The 25177-nt window shown below is 42.1% G+C and overlaps 2 protein-coding genes across 12 annotated transcripts in view; one reads left to right on the top strand and one right to left on the bottom strand.

The window, feature by feature from the left end:
• The window catches only part of Siral1 (SIR2 antiphage like 1), a 49869-nt gene extending 31280 nt beyond the window's left edge, over positions 1 to 18589 (top strand). For 3 of the 10 annotated variants that reach the window (XM_004862589.2, XM_087214306.1, XM_087214305.1), the window contains exons 4-8: positions 10760 to 10987; positions 13974 to 14147; positions 15602 to 15887; positions 17838 to 17897; positions 18075 to 18589. In XM_004862589.2, the coding sequence (XP_004862646.1) occupies positions 10760 to 10987; positions 13974 to 14147; positions 15602 to 15887; positions 17838 to 17897; positions 18075 to 18088 (762 nt within the window). In that variant the 3' untranslated portion in view covers positions 18089 to 18589. Of the gene's footprint in view, positions 1 to 7706; positions 7762 to 10759; positions 10988 to 13973; positions 14148 to 15601; positions 15888 to 17826; positions 17898 to 18074 lie in introns of all 10 variants that reach the window. The other 7 variants (XM_021242815.2, XM_087214307.1, XM_021242816.2 and 4 more) reach the window with 6 other exon arrangements.
• Positions 18590 to 18907: 318 nt separating this feature from the next.
• Srpra (SRP receptor subunit alpha) lies at positions 18908 to 25000 on the bottom strand. Of its 2 annotated transcripts, none has more exons than XM_013078841.3 (14): positions 24772 to 25000; positions 24086 to 24169; positions 23639 to 23802; positions 23265 to 23425; positions 22770 to 22944; positions 22494 to 22647; positions 22198 to 22289; positions 21983 to 22101; positions 21809 to 21895; positions 21228 to 21400; positions 20916 to 21129; positions 20316 to 20479; positions 20134 to 20232; positions 18908 to 20022 (listed from the first exon to the last, which is right to left on the bottom strand). In XM_013078841.3, the coding sequence occupies exons 1-14, from the start codon at positions 24886 to 24888 to the stop codon at positions 19894 to 19896; spliced, it is 1932 nt and encodes a 643-aa protein (XP_012934295.1). In that variant the 5' UTR covers positions 24889 to 25000; the 3' UTR covers positions 18908 to 19893. The 2 variants fall into 2 exon arrangements, with proteins under 2 accessions (XP_012934295.1, XP_004862650.1); XM_004862593.4 differs by having other exon boundaries at positions 22770 to 22926.
• Between the last annotated feature and the right edge of the window lie 177 nt (positions 25001 to 25177).

The raw sequence follows: 25177 nt of genomic DNA, 5'->3' as shown, positions 1-25177 counted from the left end.
CCAGGTGCTGTGATACACACCTGTAGGTCCAGTTACTAGGAAGGCTGAAGTGACAGATCACTTGAAACCAGGAGTTCAAGACCAGCCTGGACAACATAACAAGATTCTTTCTTAGATGAATCTTTTTTTTGTACCAGGGATCAAACTCGGGACCTTGCGCTTACGAGGCAGGCAGCAGAACCACTGAGCTAAATCCCCGACCCACAAGATTCTTTTTTAATAAAGAAATAAAGAATTAGGATTCAATTGAGATATGTTTGGAAATAATATAACTGAAGCGTGTTCTAAATTTATTTTTTATTTTTTTGCTATGCTGGGGATTGGAAACAAGGTCTTGAACGTGCTAGGCAAGTGCTCTACTGCCAGGCTACATCCCTGCAAATATTCTAAATTTTAATAAATCAGGTGCACTTGAAAAAAGTACCTCTAGCTCCTTCAGTTCATCTGTCAGTGATGATTTCATGCCACCCACCCACCCCCACATCCCCCATGTTGTACATTCCTGTGCCTTTAAGAGTTAGCTTCAAAAACAGGCATTTAAAAGTAAATTCCTATTGGTTCATAACTCATCATGGAACTTCAGGGCTTTTTACATCCTTTTCATTCCTTGTCCTTAAGTGGGATAACTTGTTACTAATGGGCTTTTAAAAAATTCACAGGATCTCTACATTATATACAAAAATTAATTTAAAATGGATTATAGGCCTAAAAAAAAAGAAAATATAAAACTTCATGTCTTACATTTCTCAGTGATTTAATAAAAAAGCAAATAATGTAATTTTAAAATGACAACAGATTGAAATAGATACTTTTCCAAGGAGGATAGACATGTGGCCAGTAAGCACATAAAAGAGGTCCACCAGCAGGCACTGTTTCATATCCCTGCAAAATGCTCTAACAAAAAGACAACAGACAATAGCAAGTGTTGATGAGGATGTAGAGAAATTGGAACCTTCATACTCGTTGATGAGAATGGAAAATGGTATAACTGCTCTAGAAAACGGTTTGGCAACTCCTCAAAATGTTAAACTGCTACTGTGTGCCCCAGCAATTTACTTTTGGATATATACTCCAGAGAATTAAAAGCATCTTCATGCAAGTACTGTACAGGAATGTTCGTAGCATAGTAGCCAAAAAGAGAAAACAGCCCAAATGTCCATCCACTTATGAATGGATAAATAAAACATTGTCTATCCACACAGTATTATTCAGCCATGAAAAAGAATACAATACTGATTCCTGCTACAGCATGGATGAATGTTGAAAACATGACAAGTGGAAAAGGCCAGACGCTAAGAACAGATTTTGTGATCCACACATACAAAAACTACTTACTAATCATTATCTCTTATGAATGTCGACACAAACATCTTCAGCAACATATAACTAAACTGAATGCAGCACTGTATAAAAAGAATTCTACAGATGGGAATTTAGCTCAGTGGCACCATGCCTGCCTCATAAGCACAAGGTCCTGAGTTCAGTCCCTGGTACCCCCCACCCCCACCCTGAAAAAAAGAATTTTACACCATGAGCAAGTAAGAATTTTCTGGGTATGCAAAGTTGATTTAACATGTGAAGATGAATATATCAAACCCACATGATTATTTCAACAGATACAGAAGAACCATTTTAACAATCCAACACTCTTTCGTGATAAAAGCACTCAACAAACTAGTAAGAAACAACCCCACCATGATAAAGACCATAAATGAAAAACTGGCAGATACCATCATTGATGGTGAGAGAGTAGATACTTTCCCCTAAGATCAGAAGCAAGACAAGGCCGTTTGCCCACTTTGGTTCTATCCGACATTGTCCTGAAGGTGCCATCCAGGACAATTGGGCAGGCAAAGGGAATGAAAGACATCCCAATGAGAAAAGCAACAAGCTGTCTGTAGATGGCATAAATGTATCTACAGAAAATCCTCAGGAAACCAGGATTAGGGTAGAGAACTTATATACAAAAATCATTATTTTTTCAAGACACTTGAGGTAAACCATCCTAAAATGAAATTTCAAAAATCATTCCACCTAGCCAGGTGTAGTGGCGCATGCCTGTAACCCCAGCACTCGGGAGGCTGAGGCAGGAAGATTGCTGTGTGTTTAAGGCCAGCCTGGGCTACATAGTGAGACCTTGTCTCAAAAAAAAAAAGAAAAAAAATCAGTCAGTCATTCTACTTACAACAACATCCAAAAGAAATAGCCAGGCATAGTGCACCATGCCTATAACCCCAAGAAAGGTTGAGGTGGGAGGATTGTGAATTTGAGGCAAGCCTGGGCCATAGTGAGATCTCATCTCCAATAAAAAAAAAGAGAACCTGATAGCTTTTACCATGAACAGCTGTAGAATTTAGTCCAATACCTTTTCTCCAACTAGTGACAGGATCATATGGCTTTTTCCTTTCCTCTGTTAAAATGTTGACTTTTGGGGGTGGATCTTCCAATGCTGAACCAACACTGCCATCCCTATAATAAAACCACTTTCTACATACTGCCAGATCTGACTTCTAAGTTTGTTTTATTAAACAAATTTCTGTGTTCATACTTTTATCTTCTATTATCTTTATCCAGTTTTAGTATTAGCACAATGTTTATTTCCTAAAATGAGGGGAGAAGGGTTCCTTCTTTTTTCTGCTTGAATTGTTTGATATAATTTATCAGTTAAAATGTGTACGAGCCTCTTGTTGTCATATAGGTAGGTTTTCAAGCTAGGAATATACTTTCTTTAATAGGTCCTATTCAAATTTTATATTTCCTCCAGAGTTAGTTTCATTAATTTGTCTTCCAAGGTACTTCTTTATCAAATTTACTTCAAAAAAGATTTTTGTGATATGCTTTCTATATCCTTTTAAATTCTGTAAAATATGTGGTAATGTCTCCTAGATCTTGATATTGCAATTTTAAAAATGTATAATTGATATTGTGTAATAGGAAGAAAAGGTCTAAAGAAGCAGGGGAAGTGGGAGGGGTAGGGAAAGGAAAGAAGGGAAAAGAAAAAATATGAGAAAAGGAAAAAAATGGAAACAAAGTCTTTGCAAATAGGGAAGGGTGGAGGGGCTGAAGGGAGGGCAGGGGAAGGGGAAAAAAATAAGAACCAAGATACTCATGTAATGGTACAAGATCCCAATGATGAATATAACTATTTTATACTTAAAATGTACCAATAAACTTAATGGGAAGAAAAAAAAAAAGAAAAAGGAATAGGGCAGGAGACAACCCCTATGTTGAATGCACAAGTCCCTGAGTTCAGACACTAGCACCAAAAGAAGGATGGGGAGAGGGATAATTTTCACAAAAAAATTCAAAACTGATGCTATGAAAACTATAAAACATTTAAAGAGAGCTCAGTAACTGGAGTGACACATGTTCGTGGGTCAGAATAGAATACTGTCCAAATTGATACACAGATTAATTGTAGTCCCTATCAGAATCCCAGCTGGTATGTTTGTAGAACTTGACAAGCTAAGTCTAAAACTCATACAGAATTTCAGGGGACCCAAAACAGCCAAAACAATCTTGAAAAAGAGCAACATAGAAGGACTCACTTCCTGACTAAGAAACTTACTGCAGAGCAGCACTAATCAAATAGCATGGCAAAGAATTCTTAGCTGCAACACCAAAAGCACAAGCAACAAGATACACGGGAGGGACATAATGAGAATTTGAAACTTAATTGCATTAATGTTTGACATCAATAAAATGCAAAATCAACTCATAGAATTAAAAAATATATTTGCAGATCTTAGGTCTGATCAAGATCTAGTACTGAAATATATAAAAAACCATTAAAGTCAGTACAGTAATAAGGCAATTCAATTAAAACGGTAAAATAAGGCCAGGGATTTAGCTCAGTGGTTCCACCGCCTGCCTCACAAGCACAAGGTCCCGAGCTCGATCCCTGGTACTAAAAAAAAACATAGTAAAATGTCTATTTCTGGAGAAATAGGCATTTCTCTAAGGAAGATAAGCAAATGGTTAATAAGCACATGAAATGATAGTTGGCATCAGTCATTAGACAAATGCAAATTAAAACCACATGAAGAACTAACTAACTCACATTCACTAGGATGGTTAGAATCAAGAAGTAAAATAAACTGGGCACTCTGGTGCACACCTGTATCCCCAGCTGTGCAGGAAGTTGAGGCAGGAGGATTGCAGGTTGGAGCCCTGCCTGGGAAACAGTAGTAGCTCAATGGTGGAGTGCCTCTGGGTTTGATCTCTAGTATCACCAAAAAGGAAGAAAAAAAAAGTAGTAGTAAATAATAAGTGTTGACAAGGACGTGGAAAAATTGAAACCCTTGTACACTGCTGAGTATGTGAAATGGTACAGCTCTTGTGGGAAGCAGTCTGGCAGTTCCTCAGATGATTAAATATAGATAGCTACATTCTGACCCAGCAAAGCCCTCATCTAAATATATACCCAAGAGAAAGAAAATCACATGTTCACACAAAAACTTTTAAATGAGCATTTATAGCATTATTCAATAGCCAAAACATGGAAATAATGCAGAAGAGCAAATGGATAAGCAACATTTGGCATATTCATATGATGGAGTATTACTTACCTGTAAAAAGAAGTACAAGCTGGGCATGGTGGCGCATGCCTGTAGTCCAGCACTCACCACAAGTTCAAAGCCAGCCTGAACTACATAGCAAGACTTTGTCTCAAAATGGCTCAGTGCCGCAGTGCATGCCTCACAAACACAAAGTCCTGAGTTTGATCTCTGGTACCCAAAAAAACCCCCAAAAATTTAAAAAGTAGAGAAGTGATACATGCCACAATGTGGATGAACTTTGAATCATTACACTGACTAGTAGAAGCAAGTCACAAAAGACCTCATATATTATTCCATTCTTTTAAAAATTATTGAAGATCCCAAATAGCTTTTGGTTATGTGGGTCATGCCTATCAACATTCCCAATAATAAAAATTCAAACTGAGAAATGTTTTAAGTATTCATTTTTTAAAAAACTGTATTCTAAAACAAGATCTTGCTATGTAGTTCAGGCTGGCCTTGAACTCCTGCCTTAATCTCCCGAATGCTGGTATACACACCATGCCCGGCTCAAAACTAATTGTTTTACAAAACAAAAATGAGAAGAGAAGTATTGTTTCACTTTTTTTTTTTCTTTTTCTTTTTTTTTTTTTTTTTTTTTGGTCAGGGGATTGAACTTGGGTCCTTGGGCTTGCAAGGCAGGTGGCAGAACCACTGAGCTAAATCCCAGCCCTCGAGGGGTAAAGATTTAAGCAGTCATGACTTTGCTCTGACAAGACATTCTTAAGTGACTCTGGTGGCTTCTGTTCTTACTGTGAAGGTCTTGGTGGTGAGGTACAGAGTGAGGACACAGTTTGGCTCCTCTATGTCATTGCACAGTGTAAGGCACCAGCACTTTACCCACCATTGCTCTTGCACCATTGTGCAGATATCAACACATTGAAAAGACAAGTATTATGAAAATCATTTTCATTTTGCTGGATGTGGTGGTACACAACTGTAATCCTAACATTCAGGAGGCTGAGGCAGGTTAACTGGCACTGCAAATTAATGGCCAACCTGACATAGCAGGACCTTGTCTCCAAAAAAAAAAAAAGGCCAGGGATTTAGCTCAGTGATGCCACACCTGCCTCACAAGCCCAAGGTCCTGAGTTTGATCCCTGGTTAAAAAAAAAAAAAAGGTCATATCAAACAATCAGCAGTGATATAGCAGGGTTAACTGGCTCATCTACTGATCCAGTTTCAAGGAATAGAGAAGTGACATTGTGGATTCAAGGCAAAGAGTTTGGACTTTGGAACCAAAAAGACTGACTGCCTGGCGTTTAAATACCCTAGAACCCTGGGCGAGTCACTTAACCCAACCCAGGATTTTGTTTTGCCTGAATAAGTCTGAGGGAGGGCCTGGGGAGGAAGCACTGTGGCCCTGGGGTGGATCCCTAGCTCCTCAAAAAAGGAGGTGGGGCTGTTATCTCATAGTGTTTTGTGAAGGAAAAGGGACACTATTGACACTTGAGTGATTGAATTGTAAGCTGAAGTAGCCACCTCTTTTCATCAAACACAAGTTTTACTTGAAAAAATGGCAGTAAATAAATGATAGAAGTGTTAATATTGGAGAAGAAAGAGGTGGTGGTTACTCTTGTACCGAATGTGGACTTAGAAATCTGAGTTGCAGCGTAGAAGGAAAGGAAACATTGGCTTCAGCTCACTGGCTTAAGAGAGTGGGAACAGTACTTGGAAGTTGTGTGGGAGTTCGGCCTTTCCTTTGACTTCTGGACCTCGGTGTTTATGTTTCCATTCCACTGTCTGCTTACAGAGGTCACTAGTGAGAAACTCAGCTCTGGGCCACCTGCAAGAAAAATGGTCATTTCAAATCTGCAGAAATCAGTGCTGCTACCAAAGCTTCTTTTTCTGTTGATCTGAGAGATGTAATAACTTACAAAAATAGGACCAAAAGATATTTAAAGAAAATGAAAGACTTGGCTCTCATAACTTTCTCCAATAGTCCACACTGTTTCCCAGATGCAGCGTGTACTTTTATCTTTGCTCCCTCCCTCTTTTTCTGTCTACTTACCCCAAGCTTGTTTCTCTCCTACTCTTCATTTCTATTTTCTCAAATAAACTTTGTCACTAAAAAAATAAATAAATGATTCAAGGAATTGTATATTCTTCCAGGGTTTCTTTCTGCAAGTAGAGGCAGGATTGTACTCTTCCTTCACTATCTCCCAGCTCAGACAGCGTTCTAGACATACTGTTCTGCAGCTTATTTTACCTAACAGTGTATCCTGGAGATCTGTCCATACCATTCTCATGTCTGGTGTGTTTCCTGAGAGAATTCACTTCTCACGAGAAAAGGTTTATTTTGGTTCTGGGATGAGTTGTCCTGTGGTGGAGCCTGGGTCTGTATGTCATGGCAGAAGCATGCAGTAGAGCAGAACTATTTATGTCATGAACAGGGAGCAATAGGGAGATAGAGGAAGGGCCAGGGTCCCACAAACCCCTTCAGGGCTGGCTCTCATGACCCAGTGACCTCCCTCCCACAAGGTTCTGCAGCTTCTACTAGCGCCACCCTCCCAAGCCTATACTACTGGTGCCTTTGAGGGACATTCAAGTTCCCAACTATATAAAACATTTTTTTAAAAAAAATTTTTGAATGACCCAAATATACCATGGATACCGGGCCTTAACAGTCTCCTGCATATGGGTACCTGGTTTGTTTTTGTTTATAGTCTTTGATTTTAAAATAATACACAGCGATACCCTTACATATTTCACTTGTTTGCAGTTATATCTGTGGGATACATTCCCAGAAGTGCAGTTGCTAGATTTTAGGATAAATGAGGTTGTAAGTTTATACCTAGCCCTCAGTAGTACTTGCCTTGTGAGTAGTGAAACTCAATAACCAGAATTACAGATTATTCACCATTTGTTTCTGATCAGATCGTTCATCTGATTCAATTCTCTTAAAGAGTCCCCAGTTGGGGCCGGGGATTTAGCTCAGCGGTTCCTCCGCCTGCCTCCAAAGCACAAGATGTCCTGATTTCGATCCCTGGTACCAAAAAAAAAGTCCCCAGTTGGTTCCGTGTGTGCCACAGATACATGATGTAAATATTTACACCATTTTGTAATGAGAATGGATAAACAGAGAATAAGACCCACTTTCTTAGCTGCTTACATAAGTTATGAGTTGCTTTATCTGTTTTCCACTAGAAAATTCTCTGAACCTGCTGACACCAGGATACAGCAAGAAGCCTGTGTTCTAGTGGTACGTGGAGCATGGAACAGGGCCGGAGAAACTGGGCACAGCCCCACCAGGCAGAGGCACTGTTCCGCTGCTGTCTGTAATGTTGCCATTGGGAAAATATTACCATGTATAGTATTTGTAGGTATGATTTAAAGAATCCAGAATTACTTTATAAAGTACTTTGTCAAATTAGGTGACAAGTTAATTAGCAAATCAAGATGTGTTGTATGACTCTGCTTAGGTGGTTCACTTTATCTATGCATGGCACTCTTAGAAATATACACAAAAGAAATCAAGAAGGTAGGGGCACTACTTTGAAGAAAAGCTGAAGGAGCTAAACATGTACTCCCTGGCAATTTAGTACAATTCCTTGTCGTTTGAATGGGAAACATTAGAGTATTTAGGAACTAATTCTAGAACTGGGCATGATGACCAGTACCTGTTGTCACTCCCAGCTTCTTGGGAGGTTGAAGCAGGAAGATTGCTTAAGGCCAGCACAATGTAGTGAGACCCTGTCTCCCCAAAAAACTTACTCTATGCTGAACCAACACTGCCATCCCTGTAACAAAACCACTTTCTACATACTGCCAGATCTGACTTCTAATAGTTTGTTTTGTTAAACAAATTTCTATCTATGTTCATACTTTTTTCTTCTATTATCTTTATCCAGTTTTAGTATTAGCACAATGTTGAGTTCCTAAAATGAGGGGAGAAGTGTTCCTTCTTTTTTCTGCTTTAAATGTTTGATATAATTTATCAGTTAAAATGTGTATGAGCCTGTTGTTGTCATATAGGTAGGTTTTCAAGCTAGGAATATACTTTCTTTAATAGGTGCTATTCAAATTTTATATTTCCTCCAGAGTTAGTTTCATTAATTTGTCTTCCAAGGCACTTCTTAGAAGTTGTCAAATTTATTTCAAAACAGATTTTTTTGATTGGTTGATTTTGGTTTTTTTGGTACTGGGGATTGAACTTGGGTCCTTGCACTTGCAAGGCAGGCGGTGGAACCACTGAGCTAAATCCCCGGCCCTCAAAACGGATTTTTGAAATATGCTTTCTGTGTTCTTTTAAATTCTGTAAAATCTGTGGTAATGCCTCCTAGATCTTGATATTTTAATTTTAAAAATGTATAATTGATATTGTGTAACAGGAAGAAAAGGTCTAAAGGAGCAGGGGAAGTGGGAGGGGTAGAGGAAAGGAAAAAAGGGAAAAGAAAAAATATGAGAAAAGGAAAACAAATGGAAACAAAATCTTTGCAAATAGGGAAGGGTGGAGGGTGTGAAGGGAGAGCAGGGGAAGGGGAAAAAAATAAGAACCAAGATAGGTCATGTAAAGGTACAAGATCCCAATGATGTATGTAAATGTATTTTATACCTAAATAGTACCAGTAAACTTAATGGGGGGAAAAAAACTTACTCTAGCTTACTCTAATGCATTTTACTTTCTCATTTCAAATACCTTCTGTCCCAGGGGTCATTTTGTTCTTTTAAGTTATACAGCCAGCTTCCAGGCTGAAGTTGGTACTGTCTTTTCTTATTAATCCTCAGAGATACAGTCATGTATTGTTTACCAGTGGGATAGATTCTGAGAAAAGCATCCTTAGGCCATTTCACACATTGTAGAGTTTACTTACACAGACTAAGATGGCTGTGACATCATTAGGTGATACATCATTGTACATATATTCTGTTGTTGACCACAACATTATGCAGCACATGATTTATGCATTCAGATGAAGCCTGGAAACAATTATTTAATTAAACTATATGCTAAAAAACAATCCACTTCAAATGGATTAATGTTTAGTAATTTTAGCATTGCAAAATACAAACTTTTTATTGTAAAATGTGTTTTATGTGGACTAGGTATCCTTGCTAACAAACCTGAAGACAGATTGCTGAATTAGGCTAGGGAGAAAAATGACAGGGTGATGTTAAATGGTTTTTCTAATTCCATAAGCAGCTGTACAGAACACCTAGTATTAGAGAAATGCTAAACCAGACATGGTGGTACATGCCTGTAATTTCAGCCCTCTGAGAGACTTGAGAGGAGGATTGCAAGTTCAAGCCCAGCATGTGCAATTTAGCAATTTAGTAAGACCCTGTCTCAAAATAAAAGAGCCAGGGATTTAGCTCTGTGCAGAGGCCCTGAATTCAATCACCAGTACCACAAAAAAAAAAAGAGCTGAGTGTGGTGGCGCATGCCTATAATCCTAGCACTTGGGAGGCTAAAGCAGGAGGATTGCCTGAGTTTGTGACCAGCCTGGGCTGCATAATGAGGCCCTGTCTCCCAAAAGTGCTGGGTTGTAGCTCAGAGCAAAGGCAGTTCAGTCCCCAGTTTGCAAAACTGCTTTGCTTGCATTTAATTATGTGTTGTGTTGTATTTTTGAGACAGGGTCTCACTATGTAGTTCAGGCTGGCTTTGAACTCACTATGTAGCCCTGGCTGGCCTCAAACTCCTGATGATCCTGTTTCAAAAAACAAAAACAGGGAGGGAAGGAGGAGGAGGAGAGGAAGGAGGGGTGGGGAATTACTAAACTACATTTACAATGGTTGTTTAGTGATTATCCCATAGACAAGGCTAAGGTGTTTTTTTTTTGTTGGTTTTTTTTTTTTTTTTTTGTACCGGGGATTGAACTTGGGACATTGCACTTGCGAGGCAGGCATGGTGCCACTGAGCTAAAGCCCTGGCCCAAATTTGTATCTCTTAACTGCCCATTTTCTTCTTTCTATAAAAATGTTTAAATACTTTATCCCTATTTTAAATACAAAATCTTCTCCAGTACTGGGGATTGAACCCACAGCCTTTGCACTGAGCTATGTCCCCTGGCTCTGAGAGGGGCTCAGTAGGTCACTGAGTTGCCCAGGCTGGGTATGCGCTTGAAGATCTCCTGCCTCAGCCTCCCAAGGTGCTTGGATTACAAGTGTGCACCACCATTCAAAAATTTATTACTACTTTTATTAAAACAAGTAACCTCCCAAAACAATGTAGGTTAATTTTCTTTCAAATTCCTCCCCAGAGAACCAGTAATGTTCGATCCACATTTTTCAAAGACTGTTTATATGAAGTATTTGATGACCTGGAGTCAAAGATGGAAGATTCTGGAAAACAGCTTCTGCAGTCAGTTCTTCATCTGATGGAAAATGGAGCCCTAGTATTAACTACAAATTTTGACAATCTCCTGGAACTGTATGCAGCAGACCAGGGAAAACAGCTTGAATCCCTTGACCTTACTGATGAGAAAAAGGTAAAACCTAAAGCATTAATCTATTATTCAAGCTAGTGGGTTGTGTCTGAATCAGAAAAACTGTTTTCTGGTTGGTATATATGTAACAAAAGAAAGGAAACATTTCCCTCCTTATACTTTTGGGGTTTGTTTTTGAGATAAAATCAGTATACATTAAAATGCACAGATTTTTTTTTTTTTTTTTGGTACCAGGGATCGAACTCGGGTCCTTGCGCTTGCGCAGCAGGCGGCGAAACCACCAAGCTAAATACCCGGCCCAAAATGCACAGATCTTGAAAGTGTTCACTTCAGGTTTTGACACTTTAGCCAAGTTGTTTTTTGTACTGGCAATCAAACTCAGGACCTTGCACTTGCAGTGGAACCACTGAGCTACATCCCCAGCCTTTAGCCTAGTTGTTGTTTTTTTTCCCCCCATTAAATTTATTGGTACATTTTAGGTATAAAATACAGTTACATGCATCATTGGAATCTTGTACCATTACATGAGTTATCTTGGTTCTTTTTTTTTTTCCCCTTCCCCTGCCCTCACTTTACTCTTTCCACCCTTCCCTGTTTGCAAAGACTTTGTTTCCATTTTTTTCCTTTTCTCATATTTTTTCTTTTTCCTTCTTTCCTTTCCCCTACCCCTCCCACTTCCCCTGCTTCTTTAGACCTTTTCTTCCTCTTACACAATGTATATGAGCCTGTTATTGTCATATAGGTAGGTTTTTGAGCTAGGAATATACTTTCTTTAATAGGTGCTATTCAAATTTTATGTTTCTTCCAGAGTTAGTTTCATTAATTTGTCTTCCAAGGTACTTCTTAGAAGTTGTCAAATTTATTTCAAAAAAGATTTTTGTAATATGCTTTCTATGTCCTTTTAAATTCTATTAAATCTGTGGTAATGTCTCCTAGATCTTGATACTGTAATTTTAAAAATGTTTAATTGATACTTTAGCCTAGTTTTAAAAGCAAGACTAGAGAAAATCGTTTGAATTGTAAGATCTCATTAGCACATGATACTATGGAGTAGTAAAATGTTTATTTAGAATTCTCTCCAGGGTGCACTTTGACCTTTTTTGGAAATGTGTGAAGACTACTTTTTGATGATTGGAAGAGCAAGTTCCAGGCTAGGTGGTTGAGGTTAACATTCAGCACTTTTTTTTTCTTTTTTTCTTTTTTTTTTTATTGGTACTGGGGATCGAGCTTAGGTCCTTGTGCTTGCAAGGCAGGCAGCAGACCACTGAACTAAATCCCGGGGCCAACATTCAGGACTTATAAAAAATGTAACCCATGTTAAACCTATGCCATCTATCATACCTACTGAGTTAAAGATATAAGCCCTTGTTAACTTAACAATAAGATGAGTTTGTAAGTTCTCATTTGGCCCTAGGGTTTTTGTAATTTTCTTTCTATGCTTTGTTTTCCTCAGCAACCTACCTTTGTGTCCGTTTTAGAACTCAGGTAAATAGTCTAAATAATCTGAATAGAAAAGTGATTGACCCATTGGTATCCATTGCCACAGTCCTGCCTTTGCCAGAGTAACAGCTATAATACTACCCTTGTGGTTTTGTTGATCCGGAAGCTAGGTTTTAAAAGGGAATTAAATTTAGAAAAGTGGTGCTGTCAAAACTGGCTTTCTCTGGCAGCAGTGCTTTGCTCCTCTTCCCTCAGGCTGTGTACAGCCAGGCTTCTTTTTTGCCTGTAAGTCTCAACTGAAGTATCCCTTCCCCCGAGAAACCATTCTTACAGGCATTTTAGCCTTTCTTTCATCTGTCAGAGAGTACTTGATACTTAGCAGGGACTCAGTAAATATTTCTCAGTGATTGTATGAAATTCAAAAATAGTAGCCAGAACAGTTTCCATGCCATTTCTGATTCAGTCTTCAAGGATCATAGCCAATTATTCGTGGGCATCAGAAACATAAGGGCCTTTGCAAAAAAAGGTGGGGGGCTTTTCAAAATTGAAGACCCCTGTAAGTCTTGGCATTTTCCTTCTCATTTCTTCCTTGAGCTTCCATATCTGCTTTATATTTTTTAGCCCACACCAGGGCCATTATAGAAGTGTAATGTTTAGTTTATAGCATGCCACCATGAATGCACATGATCGCCTCTGCTCTCAGAAGCTAAGCTGGATCAGGCCTGGTTCAGAGTTGGATGGGAAAAGTCTGATGGTTAAAGGCATTCACTAGAAGTCAGAATGAGGCCTAGAGAAACTCAAACCCTAAATCTTTGTACCTGTTGACTTTTTTCTATTCCATACCCTATTTCTCCCAAGCAATAGAAGAGTAAAGAATCCTTGAAGAAATGGAGCCCTGAAATCCAGGTAGCTGCTGTAACCACTGTCTTCTGAATGGTGGTTCTTTATGGGCAGCCTTTTAGATTCCTCAGGGGTAACTGATCCTTCTTACACGTTTCTGTTGCCACATAAGAAAGCCCCCTGAGACGGAGCTGCAGTTGTCTGGTAGCCAGGCCAGGCCTCCATGGTGTATGAGATGGCCTTGCTTCTACCCTACATAGACATAGGCAACTGGCTGAGCTTTGTGTTTCTAGCTTGGCTTCTTCCCAGGGCAGCAGGGTTCAAAAGCAGCAAAGAGTGAAATAGGACTCATGCCAACACTTTTCAGGCTTTTGCCTATGTTGTGTTTGCTAATGCCCCACTGGCAAAGGCAAGCCATGTGGCCAGCATGGAGTCCCTGTGACTCTGATACAGGGAGGCATGATTTCTTGGGCCGTCACTGAAGCAGTCATCCATACCTCTCATGTTTGTTACCATCAGAAGAGGCCACCATTGTTTCTTCAGTTGATGACAGATTCTAATTTCTGATTGTTACTTTCAAAGAGAAATCACCAGGCTTCCTGCCGTCATTCCTGACAGTCATACCTGAAATGGAAACATAAAAACCACATCAGGTTTTGCATTCTTGCTGTGATATCATGAAGCTGAAGAGTTATGTTGGAAGTCTGGTCCTCAAAACAGCCTCTTGCCTATTGTGACCTTTGAGCAGGTACTCACCCTGCTAGCCTGGTCGAGCTGTGTGTGTGTCATGCAGGTCCTGGAGTGGGCTCAGGAGAAGCGGAACCTGAGCGTGTTACATATCCATGGGGTCTACACCAACCCTAGTGGCATTGTCCTTCATCCAGCTGGATATCAGAACGTCCTCAGGAACACTGAAGTTATGGTGAGTGGTGCTGATCTTGCTGGGTTTGGGAACTCCTTCCTGAAGGTCTCTAAATATCCCATAGGTATTAAAGAGGGAGCATTTCCTTTTCATTAATCAAAAACGGGAAGGTCCTACTTCCTTCCTATGCCTCTTAGCTTGTGAGTATGCATGGCATCCTAGGAGATGCAGAGCTTCCCTCCAGGGGTCAAGCCTGGGTTTTGTGTGTACCTGGTGAGCAACCAGCAGGTATTGACATCATCTTCCCACACAGAGAACACATCATTGTTTGATTTGTTAATGATTCTGTGCCAGAAATAAATTAGGTACCTTTTACAAACTGACCACACTGGAGCATACATTCTAAAGAGAATTGTGTATGTGGCAGTGGCTTAGATTGAATTGACTACATTTATTTACACTTACTGCTCAATGGAAAACATGAGGAGAAATGACTTGGGTGATAAAATCAAGGTTTTTTTTCCTTTGTATTTGTTGATCTTTTGAGATACAAGTTTTAGAATTATTCTAGCCAGTTGCGGTGGCACAACCTGTAATTCCAGCACTTGAGAGGCCACAGCAGAAGGATCGCCAAGAGTTTGAGGCCGACCTGGGTGCATAGTGAGTTGAAGGCCAGCTTGGACTACATAGGGAGACCCTGTGTCAATAAATAATTGATAAAATTATTCACATGTACATGTTTAAACCAGAAGCACTTCCTGGCCAGTGATATGTGGAGAAATTCACTGGCCCCCGACTCAGTGCTGGTTATTGTCAAGATTGTGTCACATAGAATGCTATCATGTTTACAGGGTACACCCAAAGAAAGACCAAGAAATTTGATGTTTTCTACAGCATAAGTCTTATAAGTCTCATTCTTTCCTGACATCTGCTGTAATCATCTTCACCACTGACAGTGAATGTTCCCTTCAACATAATAATTTCTTTTTTAGATTAGTGTGTATGTATATATGTACATATAGCATTTACACATTTACATGTTGATGTTCTAAGTAATCAGACTTCCTTTGAGCACATCTTGTGATGAAATTATCTTTTGTGATGGTCTGTGGTTCAGTTTGTAAGGCAAAAAAAAAACCCCAATGTGGCTCAGAAAGTGAAAAGAGGAAGATAATATTGAAGACCCACTCAATGCCTAAAGACCTCTGGACACACAGATCTAAAAAAAATAAACTACTAGACCACTAGAACAATGCCAATCCTGTGGAACTCTGATTTCAGAGGCTGAAGAAGAATGCATAAAAAGTAGATACATTTTATCTAGGTAAAAATAATAAGCAGGAGATCAGCCTACTTGGAAAAAGCCTACACAGAGTGTATCTACCTCTTCAACCTTGGTTAATTTGTCTTCATAATCTGTTGAATGGGACAGTTGTGAACTGTTGTTTTTTTGTTTCAGCCATGCCTTGTATCTGTCCTTGGGTTCCTGAATTTGTTGTTTCTTTTCCTTCAAGAGAGAGATTCAGAAACTCTATGAAAACAAGTCATTTCTTTTCCTGGGTTGTGGCTGGACTGTGGACGACACCACTTTCCAGGCCCTCTTCCTGGAGGCTGTCAAGCATAAGTCTGACTTAGAACATTTCATGCTGGTTCGAAGAGGAGATGTAGATGAGTTCAAAAAGCTTCGAGAAAACATGCTGGACAAGGGGATTAAGGTTATCTCCTATGGAAATGACTATGCTGATCTTCCAGAGTATTTCAAGAGACTGACCTGTGAGATCTCCACAAGGGGTAAATTAGGTGAGATGCATTTGGTGACAAACAGAGGGGCAGCAGAGAGTCTCATCCCTTCAGCGTTTTGTGTGTCTGTGACGGGTAAAATCATTGCTGGGATGAAGGATCTTTTATGAAGATAAGTTTAAGAGTGTGTATCAAAAATCTAAAAAGCTTTGACCCAGAAATCCCAGCAATATAATTTATCCTGGAATAAATTTCTCTTAAGGAAACTGTTCATTCAGGCATGGTAGCACACACCTGCAACCCCAGTACTTGGGAGGCTGAGACAGGAGGATCACCATGAGTTCAAGGCCAGCCTGGCTTGTGTATAAAGGCAAAAACTTAGCAACTAAAATGTCCCGATCATTAGGCATTGTATCCAGATAACTACTTATGTGGCAATGGATCAGTGAATTATAAGAGATTTTTCTTTTCCCCATGGAGTTTTCTGAAGTATATATGAACTAGGCACTATAGAACATTTCAAGTAATTTTCACTGTGCAAAAAGTAAGTACAGTACTGTACATGCCCCAGTGCCAGGCACATAGCAAATGCTCAGGATTGAAAATGAACAGCAAAATACTTCTTAATGTTTGTCAGTAATATTTACAGAGATTTAAATGAAATAAGATTTTCACCTGAAACTGCTGTCCAAGTTTCACATTACTAACTCCTCTGGTGATAACTGAAAATCCTTAATTTTTAAAAGTATACAATGCCTTCATGACTGATAACTTTGAGAAAAGCCACTCCAGTAGCAAGCCTACCCAGCTACAAACAGAATTTGTGCCATTCCACATTTATTATTTTTGTTGTTGTTAAGATTAAATGAAGCTGGACATGGTAGCACACACCTGTAATCCCAGCACTTGGGAAGCTGAGGCAGAAGGATTGTCACAAGTTCAAGGGCAGCCTGGGCTGCAAAGTGAGTTCAAAGCCAGCCTGAACTACATAGTGAGACCCTGCCTCAAAAAGAAAAAAATTAAATGCAAAAGAAACAGTTTTGTAAACTGGGAATTGAAGCCACAGCCTTTTCTCTGAGCTACATCCCAACACTTTTTTGAGACAGGGCCTTCCTATGTAGTTTGGGCTGGCCTTGAACTGTGTAACCCAGGCTGGCCTCAAACTTGAGCGATCCTTCTGCCTCAGCCTCCTAGGTACCAGGAGTGCAGGCATGTGCCACCACACCTAGCCTCTAATTTTTTGTTACAAGAAATGTTGTAATGAGACATGGCATCTCTAGGATTTGCTTTGCCAGTAATTTCCTTTGGATGAGTTTTCGGTATAACTAGTAGGTCAAAAGATATGAACATTTCAGTGGTTGATAAATATTGCTGAATTGCTTTCCAAGAAGGAAATACTAATCTCTGTTTTAGTGCCATGTCTGTTTATATTTTGACTAACTTCTGGTATTTTTTCCGTGTAGTTTTTTACTTCTTCCTATACAATTATCTGTCCAAATACTGTCCAGTAGAATTTTCCGTGATTAAAATATCCTGTTACTGTCACTGTCCTATCAGAGCCAGAAACCAAGCCCTTGAAATGTAGCAGAAGAGCAGAATTGTTAATTAAATTTGAAACTAGCCATATGTGGCTGGTCATCCCGTATTGAACAGCATAGCCCATTTTCTACTCAAAGTCTATTTTTCACTCTTCTACTTGGTTGAATTTGCTTACTCATGTAAGCAAAAGGGTGCTCCCCACCCTTAATTAAATAAAATTTAACTAGGTAAAATACTACTTAAGGATGGCAGACACTTTGCCTGTGTAAAGTGTTTTCTTCACAAGTAAACTTGGTGCACTGAGGAACTTCAGTTTCCATTATTTAATGAGTCTGAAAACTAATCTAGTTCATTCTCCCACCTCCTCTGTTTCATTTCTAGATATCATCCTTCTTAGGCATACTACGTACCCTTAACTCCCTTTAGATGGTGTTTTCGCTAATGTCTGATACTGATGTAGTTTGTATTTAGCAGGGATGGTGAGAGAAGGCCAGCTAAATGGCTCATCTGCAGTGCATGATGAAATACGAGGTATGTGCTATTCCCTATTCTTAATGTTAGCAGAAAGTTTTTCTAAAACTTTGTAAAAATTGTGAATTACTCCCACAAAATTGCTAGAATCTTGATTTCTTAAGGTTTGAGACTATCTTGCAGCTTTGAATAAAGGTTTTGTGAGACTTACTCTCTGCCTTTTCTTTCTCTCCAAAGGCTATAGTACATGAACGAGCTAGAGAAATGGCCACCATTAGACCAAGCTGTAAGGCCCTACCATGGAGTGTTTAACAGGCAAACCTGAAAGAACCCAACACAGCTCCAGGAAGTGGCACTGTCCAGAGGCTGAAGATTGGGGGTAGACTAGGGAGAAAGTGTTCCAGCTTTTTCTTCATGCCAGCTGGTTCTTGCTCCTCTGCCTCCTGAAAAGCTGAAGAATACCTAAGTGACAGTGGAACCAGACTGCAGCACCCCCATCCCCAGGCTGATGTGCTTGTGTCCACACAGCAGACTGTGTGACCTCCACTGATGGTGACTGTAGCTCTGCATGAAGGACTTGGAGAGCTGTCATGAGTCAGTGGGGCTCTTGTTGCAGTTTTGTACTCAACACTTGGTTTTTCAATTAAGCTTAATCACTTTTTAAAAACATGACTTGAAGCTCTAGTTTTCTAGCTCTTTTACATTGTACAGTATTTTACCTGAGTTGTATTAAAGGCTTGTTCATTTACTCACCAGGGCCCTGGCTCTTTGAGTTACCATAGCATGTAATTTTTTCTGATTCAATTTAAATTTTAGAAGTTCTGGTTTTTTGGTACTGGGGATTGAACTCAGGACCTTGTGCTTGCGAGGCAGGCATGGTGCCACTGAGCTAAATCCCCAGCCCCCAAAAGTTCTGTTCTTTAATGTTGTGTGGAGTAATCTCATCTGATTTCTCAGAGCATTGCCAATTCCTGCTTTGTTATCCGTAACATACATAAGCCCTAAAACTAGTTAGTGTGATTTAGGATTTTAGTTCTGAATCCTACATAAAATAACTTCAAGACCAAAGAGACAGTTTATTTATGAAATTTATTTTCTCATATAAATTATGTATTTCTCTGGGCAGACAGCCTTCACCTTATTGCACTAATAGCACATCTGTAATACCAAGCTACAGGACAAGTCTTAAGAGGTTTGTATTTGTCAATGTAGCACTTGTCTACCAGGCACTGTAGAAGAGAGGGATGAGGAAAAAGCCAGGGCCTGCTCAGCACAGGGTAGGGTGAGGAGGCAATGGAACTCCTTCCTGGCAACTGGTTTTCTCCCAGGAAGGGGCACATGCAAAGCTTACATCTGGATTCTGAGAGGAAGGAGATGGAAGTCTGAGAAGCCCAATGCAATGCAACACTGCAGCTTGGCTCCCTCCGTTTCTGAGGGATGCAGGGACTCACCTTGCACTCATTTGTAACAAATCACTCTGGCCTAGCTGATGCTCTGGGGAAACCATGGGGCAAGGGTCATTACCAGATTTAGAATTAGCAGCAATTAATAGGCCACACACTGCCACAGTGAGGTGGGTATCACCCTGGCACCTGAAAGGTATGCATCCTAGGGAGAGGTGCCATTCAGGACCCAGAGCTGGCCTGGCAAAGTCTCTTAACCTAATGGAGCTGGGGCTTCAAACTGCTCCTTAGGCACAGATGCTTCTAGGGCCATCCTAATTGGCAAAGCTCTGGTGTTGGGTCTTCCAACCATTGGTCAAAGCTGTGATGAGAATGAATCTGTAGGCAGAGTGAAAGGGATGCCTGAGTAGGAAGAGGAAAGCTCATGGGGAAAAGGGAGGATGGTGGGCAGTGATTGTAACATGATTAGGCCCTCCTTGCAGATGCAGGCTGGGCTGATCAAGGGTGGGATTAGGAGCTAGGCACCCCCAGGGCTCCCCTTGCTCTGCCTTTGTACTACACTGAAGATAAGTTGCTCATATACCCTAAAGCACATTCTCAATACAGGGACTGGGGCTTTTGGGGTGAAGCGGCAATTTGGTATTAGGCAAGAGTTAAGCCTTCATGAGGGCAGCCACCACAGCCTTGGCGTTGAGACTGCGTAGGTCACAGTAGGTCTGGCCAGTGCCCACAAAGACGATGGGTTTGCTTGTGATGTACGTCATAGAAATAGCAGCTCCCACCTGAAGTGGAGAAAAAGGGACAACAATCAACTCAACCCCCCTTGTCACTCACACCCTCAGTAACAGCTTCAGATCCTTAAAGCCTCATCTCATCTCACCATCCACATTTACCTTGTCATCAATGGTGTCAAATTTGGTAAGGACAATGCCATCAATGAGCCGAGGTGTTTGAGCCATAGAATGGTCAGCCAGGGCTCTGTTGAACTTGACCTGGAAAAGGAAAAGATGATAAAAGAACCACCTAATTTGCCAAAGTTTTAATTTGTAAAGGGGAACTAGGCCTAAGTCCTCACCAGCTGGTCCACAGCTTCGTTGCCTACCAAGGCCTCCCCAACAAACAGCACCAAGTCAGGTGTATTGACGGTAATGAGTTTGGCCAGGGCAGTCATCAGGGGGGCATTGTCCTGCATGCGGCCAGCCGTGTCCACCAGCACCACATCAAAGCCTTGGTTACGTGCTGCAGAGAGAGTGGTCAACGAAAACACTCAACTGTAGCACGTATATGCACCAAGTGCCAGCCTCCTAAGAAGCCGTAGTCTAGCTCTGTGGAAAACTTACCTGTTTACTTACTCAGGCTCTAGGTTTGGTCCCAAGGTGATATAGGGGAGAATCTGTCCTGTTCTTGGCTACTACCAAAACCAAAACCACTTGGGGCAAGGCTGGCAACAGGATGAAGGTGACCAAAATAAGGTTTCTTTGGTTGGGGTATTAGCTTTGCCTGCAACTATATACATTAGCCAAAAGCAGAGCTTAGCAAGTAACGAACCCTGATTTTTCTCTGTTGCTAAGCAGTTAAGTTTGTAGTAGTGTGGGCCTGATTATCTGAAATTTCTAAGGGAACCCAAAGAGGAAAAGGGGTCCCAGGAAGCTCCCACACTTCCCGTGCACTGTACCAAAGGCAATGGCTTCCATGGCAATGCCAGCAGCATCCTTGCCATAGCCCTTCTCAAACAGCTGCACCATTGTTCGGCCACCATGCTTCTCTGGGGGGTGCAGGGCACTCAGCCGCCGGGTGTGTGTACGAAGCTGCTCCACAGCCCCAGCCCGAAATGTATCACAGGCAGCAATCAGGACACTGAAGCCGTTCTCTAACAGCCAGAAGGAAATCTGTAACAGTAAAGAAAACGATCACCAAGGCTCGGGGTTCCAAGACATGGAGAATGAAGTGCACTAGTGTCAGTGACAGGCTGGGGAACTACACTGACCTTGGCAAGATTAGTAGACTTCCCCACTCCATTAACACCACAGAAGGTGACAACATAAGGGCGCTGGCGACGCTGGGCATCCATGATATCCCGGAGCATGTCCACACGACGCTGGGGCTGCAGAATCTGCACCAAGGACTCCTGCAGAGCCTGCTTGACTGTGGAAGTCACTGCTGCAAAGAGAGGTAAAAGGAACACAGCCATGAAACCTAAGGAATGTACTCAAAAGTCCAACACCTTGCCAGGCATGGTGGTGCATGCCTGTAATCCCAGCTTCTGGGGAGGCAGAGGCAGGAGAATTATGAGTTGAAGGCCAGCCATGGGCCATGTAGTAACTCAGAAAACAAAGACACCTTTCTGAGCTAAGGGGACTAGGACCATGCTAGGATCCTGTCCCAGGAATCTAGACCATACTGTTTAAGCAATTTCTAAATATTAACTCATTGAGTCTAATAACGCGAGTAGGTTATACAAGCTTACACATTATAAAAGAATTTGCCAGAAGTCACACACCCAGGAAGAGCAGAGACTGTGCTTAACCTCTTGGTATGGTAAGCACATTCTGACTTATAGATACTTACTACTGAATGTCCCCATCACCTTCCCTTCCAACTTGTTGGCAACAGATTCACAGAGCTGGACAGCAATGTCTGCAGCCACATTCTTAGCTGAGAAGAGAGGGGAACTGGTGTGAGATTGTGTGTCAGTAGTGACTGATTGCATGGTTCAGCTGAGAAACTAGTCTCAGAACTTACCAATGAGATGATCACGCATCTTGTCCAGCACAGATTCCATATCTTCACGACTCAAACTCTTGGAACCCACAAGGCCCTTCAGCATCCCAAACATTCCACCTAGAGTACTCTTGGTAGCACTGCAGGCACAAGATCACAAGCACATGTAAGCCACAGGCAGGAGTCAGGGCCTGTCACATCCACAGTTGTACACACCACCCCATCTCAAATCCTACCTAGGTTTGGCAGAGTTTGGGGCAGCCCCTTCATCATCTGAGCTGCTGCAATCCAGATCCTGAAGCTGCCCCCCAGGCCCAGTCCCTCGAATCTGGAAGATGTGGGGGAAAGAAGATGAGGTCAGAAACTACAAGCTCTGAGGGCAAAGAGCCCAGGGTTTACCCTGTCCACACTGGGGACAGGGAAGCTCCAAAAGTAATTTACGCCTTTGTAAAGAGGGATCACCCTCCTGGTCTCTACTTCTTTCCAGTTTTCTAATTTGTAGACCTTCATTCTGGCACCTGTTGCCTCTTACCAAGTTGATGTCCTCCGACACGGCAGCCTCTGGGGTTCCATTGGTGGTGGGAGTACTGTAATCCAAGACTTCCTTGTTAGCACAGCCACCTAGTTCCCACACACGGGGTGCTTTCTTGCCTTTCTCCTTTGGCACGTCTGACTTCATGGACTTGCTACAAAGGGTCATGGGAACAGAGGGTTATGGTGAGGGGGAAAAAATGAGCTAGAAACAGCCTGCTGGCCTCCAGCACAGCTAGGTAACTATCTTTAGAGAGAATTGAAGAAGAATGCTCACCTGGATTTGTCCATACCCCTCCCATGCTTCTGAATGAACTCCTCTCTCTTCCTGCGTATCAGCTCCTCTTTGGAAAGTTCTCCATTCTCAGGCCCCACTGGAAGACTTGACTTTTCAGCAGGGGCTGCTTTGCTGGTAGCCACAGGGCCATCAGAACCTGTTAGGAGAAACCTCACTGGAGAAGAAATGGCCAAATCTCAACCAACTAGATAATGGCTAGAAGTCTTCCATTAAGAGCAAACAGCCCCGGGCCAGGGATTCAGCTCAGTGGTTTCACCGCGCAAGGAACTGAGTTTGATCCCAGGTACCAAGAGAAAAAAAAAACAGAGCAAACAGCCCAGACATGTTGGGGATGAAGACCGGGGGATAACGGTGAAGGTGGCGAGTGTATGAGTGAGAGGGAGGCAAGCAATGGTAAAAGGAAGGAACACCTCAGCCCTTATCACCACAGTAACACCTTTCATGCCCCTGCATATCCACGGAGCTCAAGCACACCTTCTTTCTTGGCCCCCTTTTTTTTGCTGCTCTTTGCTTTTTCCTTGGGCTTCTCCCCCCGTGTTTCAATCATGGACCTCACAGGTTTCTTGGCCTTTTCAGAATCTTCAAATTTCTTCATAGTAGTGGGAGCACGGATTTTACTGCTCTCCTCTGCTTCACTAAAGGGAGAAGAGAATGATTTATCTTTCTATCTCATTCTGGAGAAAAATATAGAAATCTAAAGAAAGGACCCTCATAACAAAAGGACATGATAGAACTAGGCAGCAAAGCTGGAGTGGTTTTGAACACCCAATTTACTGTCCTTGAACCACCTTCAGGAAGGGAGCTCATCAAGTCATGGAAATTGATTTGGGAGAAGGAAGGCCTCTCACCGAAGGAGCCGCAGGAAGTCATTTTGGAAATCAAAAGTGCCATTCAACAGACTTAAAGCACTCTGTTGTTGGATCTCTGTGCGGTACTTGTCCCGAAAGAGCCGGTGCACATCATCTATCAATTTGTCTACATATGTCAGTGATAAGATCTTCTGAAAACCAACCTGTTTAGAGAAGGAAACAGATCTGCTTACATACCAGCCCAGAATGGAGGGAAGCCAACTCAACCCAGGCCTCCAGAGATAGGCTCAGCCACCTGGCAGGTTTCCCTGTCCTGAGAGGAAGCCAAGCACTCTGCCTGGTCCAGAAGTTGCCTTTCCCCCTCCACCTATCCAGTTTTCTGTTACTTCAGCACTTAACATTGCAGTTAATCAGGGTTCTCTTAATTACTGTTAAAGACTATGTTGAAAAATGTAACCGTTGTCCCTCTAAAATACCCCCACTTACCACAAACACCAGCTCAAACTGGTTGTCCAGTTTGTACTTGAGTGTGAGGGCCTCATGGGTGAAGGAATTGTTACCTCCCCGTTCCTGGGAAAAAAAAAGTGTGCGTCTCAGGGTTCGAGCTATCCCTAGAAAAACCACACTTGGACCCCCAAATTACCTTTGGTAAATACTAAACCTCCCAAAGTCAAAACTGTCCCCAGGACAAGAGGATGTTGGGGAATTTCGCTCTAGCATCCCAACAGGAAGAAAAAGAGAAACCAAGGTGGGGTTGGGGAAAAGGCTGAGAAGACAGGCAACACACGTGGGAGCCAGAAAGGAAATTGTCGTATATAAACAATTAGGCCCATTAAAGGCTGGGCACCATTTAGTTTCTCAAAGGTGTTTTCCCATCCATAATCTCCCCCAGCCTCAAAACAGAAAATTGCAGAGAAGGGAAGAAAATCCCAAGAGGAAAGGCCAACAGGCCCCGTAATCCGGCTACAGTCCCTCATAACCGATGTGGGGGGCGTCGCAAAGTTGCGGGGTAGCCTGACGAGGACGGAAGAAAGTACAGGCCGGTGACCAGTCAGGGGCCAGTCTGCTGTGGGCTGAGAGGATGGGAGAGAGGCGCAGGATCATTATTTGAAGAACTATGGACGGGGTCAGGGAGAAAAGAGCCCGGAGTTCTGATTCCGCTGGGGAGGTACCTGCAGCAGCACGGAACGAATCAAGGCGTTAACGGGCCCGGTGCATGAGTCGCTCACGCCCTGGAAGCACCAGAGCACAAGGCCGCCTTTAGAGAATATGGTGAAGAAGTCGAGCATGGCGGCAGCTGGAGAAGAACAGGGACCGGCGCTGGGAACTCGGGCCGCGATCGCCGCCGCTTCCTGCTGCGCCAAGTGCTGGCCACGTCACACCAGCGGCCCCGGAAACTGGCTCAACAGCACTTCCGCTGGGAGCGCCGGGTTCCCTCCCCATCTTGTCCCGAGGGCGCGTAGGAATTACGTAACGAACGGTAGGCCAATGAGCAGTAGGCAACGCCTTGGGTGGGGCTCCCGGGGAGGTTACGGAAAGGTGGGGCCAGCGGCAGCCTATAGCGTGGAGAGGCGGGGG

The sequence above is a fragment of the Heterocephalus glaber genome, unplaced genomic scaffold (assembly GCF_053883595.1).
Source record: "Heterocephalus glaber isolate CG9 unplaced genomic scaffold, H.glaber_assembly_v1.0 deba00001446, whole genome shotgun sequence".
Classification (NCBI taxonomy): domain Eukaryota; kingdom Metazoa; phylum Chordata; class Mammalia; order Rodentia; family Bathyergidae; genus Heterocephalus; species Heterocephalus glaber.
This window is presented reverse-complemented; position numbering and strand designations above follow the sequence as displayed.

Coding starts and splice junctions, on each gene's coding strand:
- Srpra (XM_013078841.3), bottom strand. CDS start 24,888: ATGCTCGACTTCTTCACCATATTCTCTAAAGGCGGCCTTGTGCTCTGG. Junction 22,290..22,493: donor TGTCGGAGGACATCAACTTG/GTAAGAGGCAAC, acceptor CACATCTTCCAG/ATTCGAGGGACTGGGCCTGG. Junction 21,401..21,808: donor GGTGATGGGGACATTCAGTA/GTAAGTATCTAT, acceptor CTCTCTTTGCAG/CAGTGACTTCCACAGTCAAG.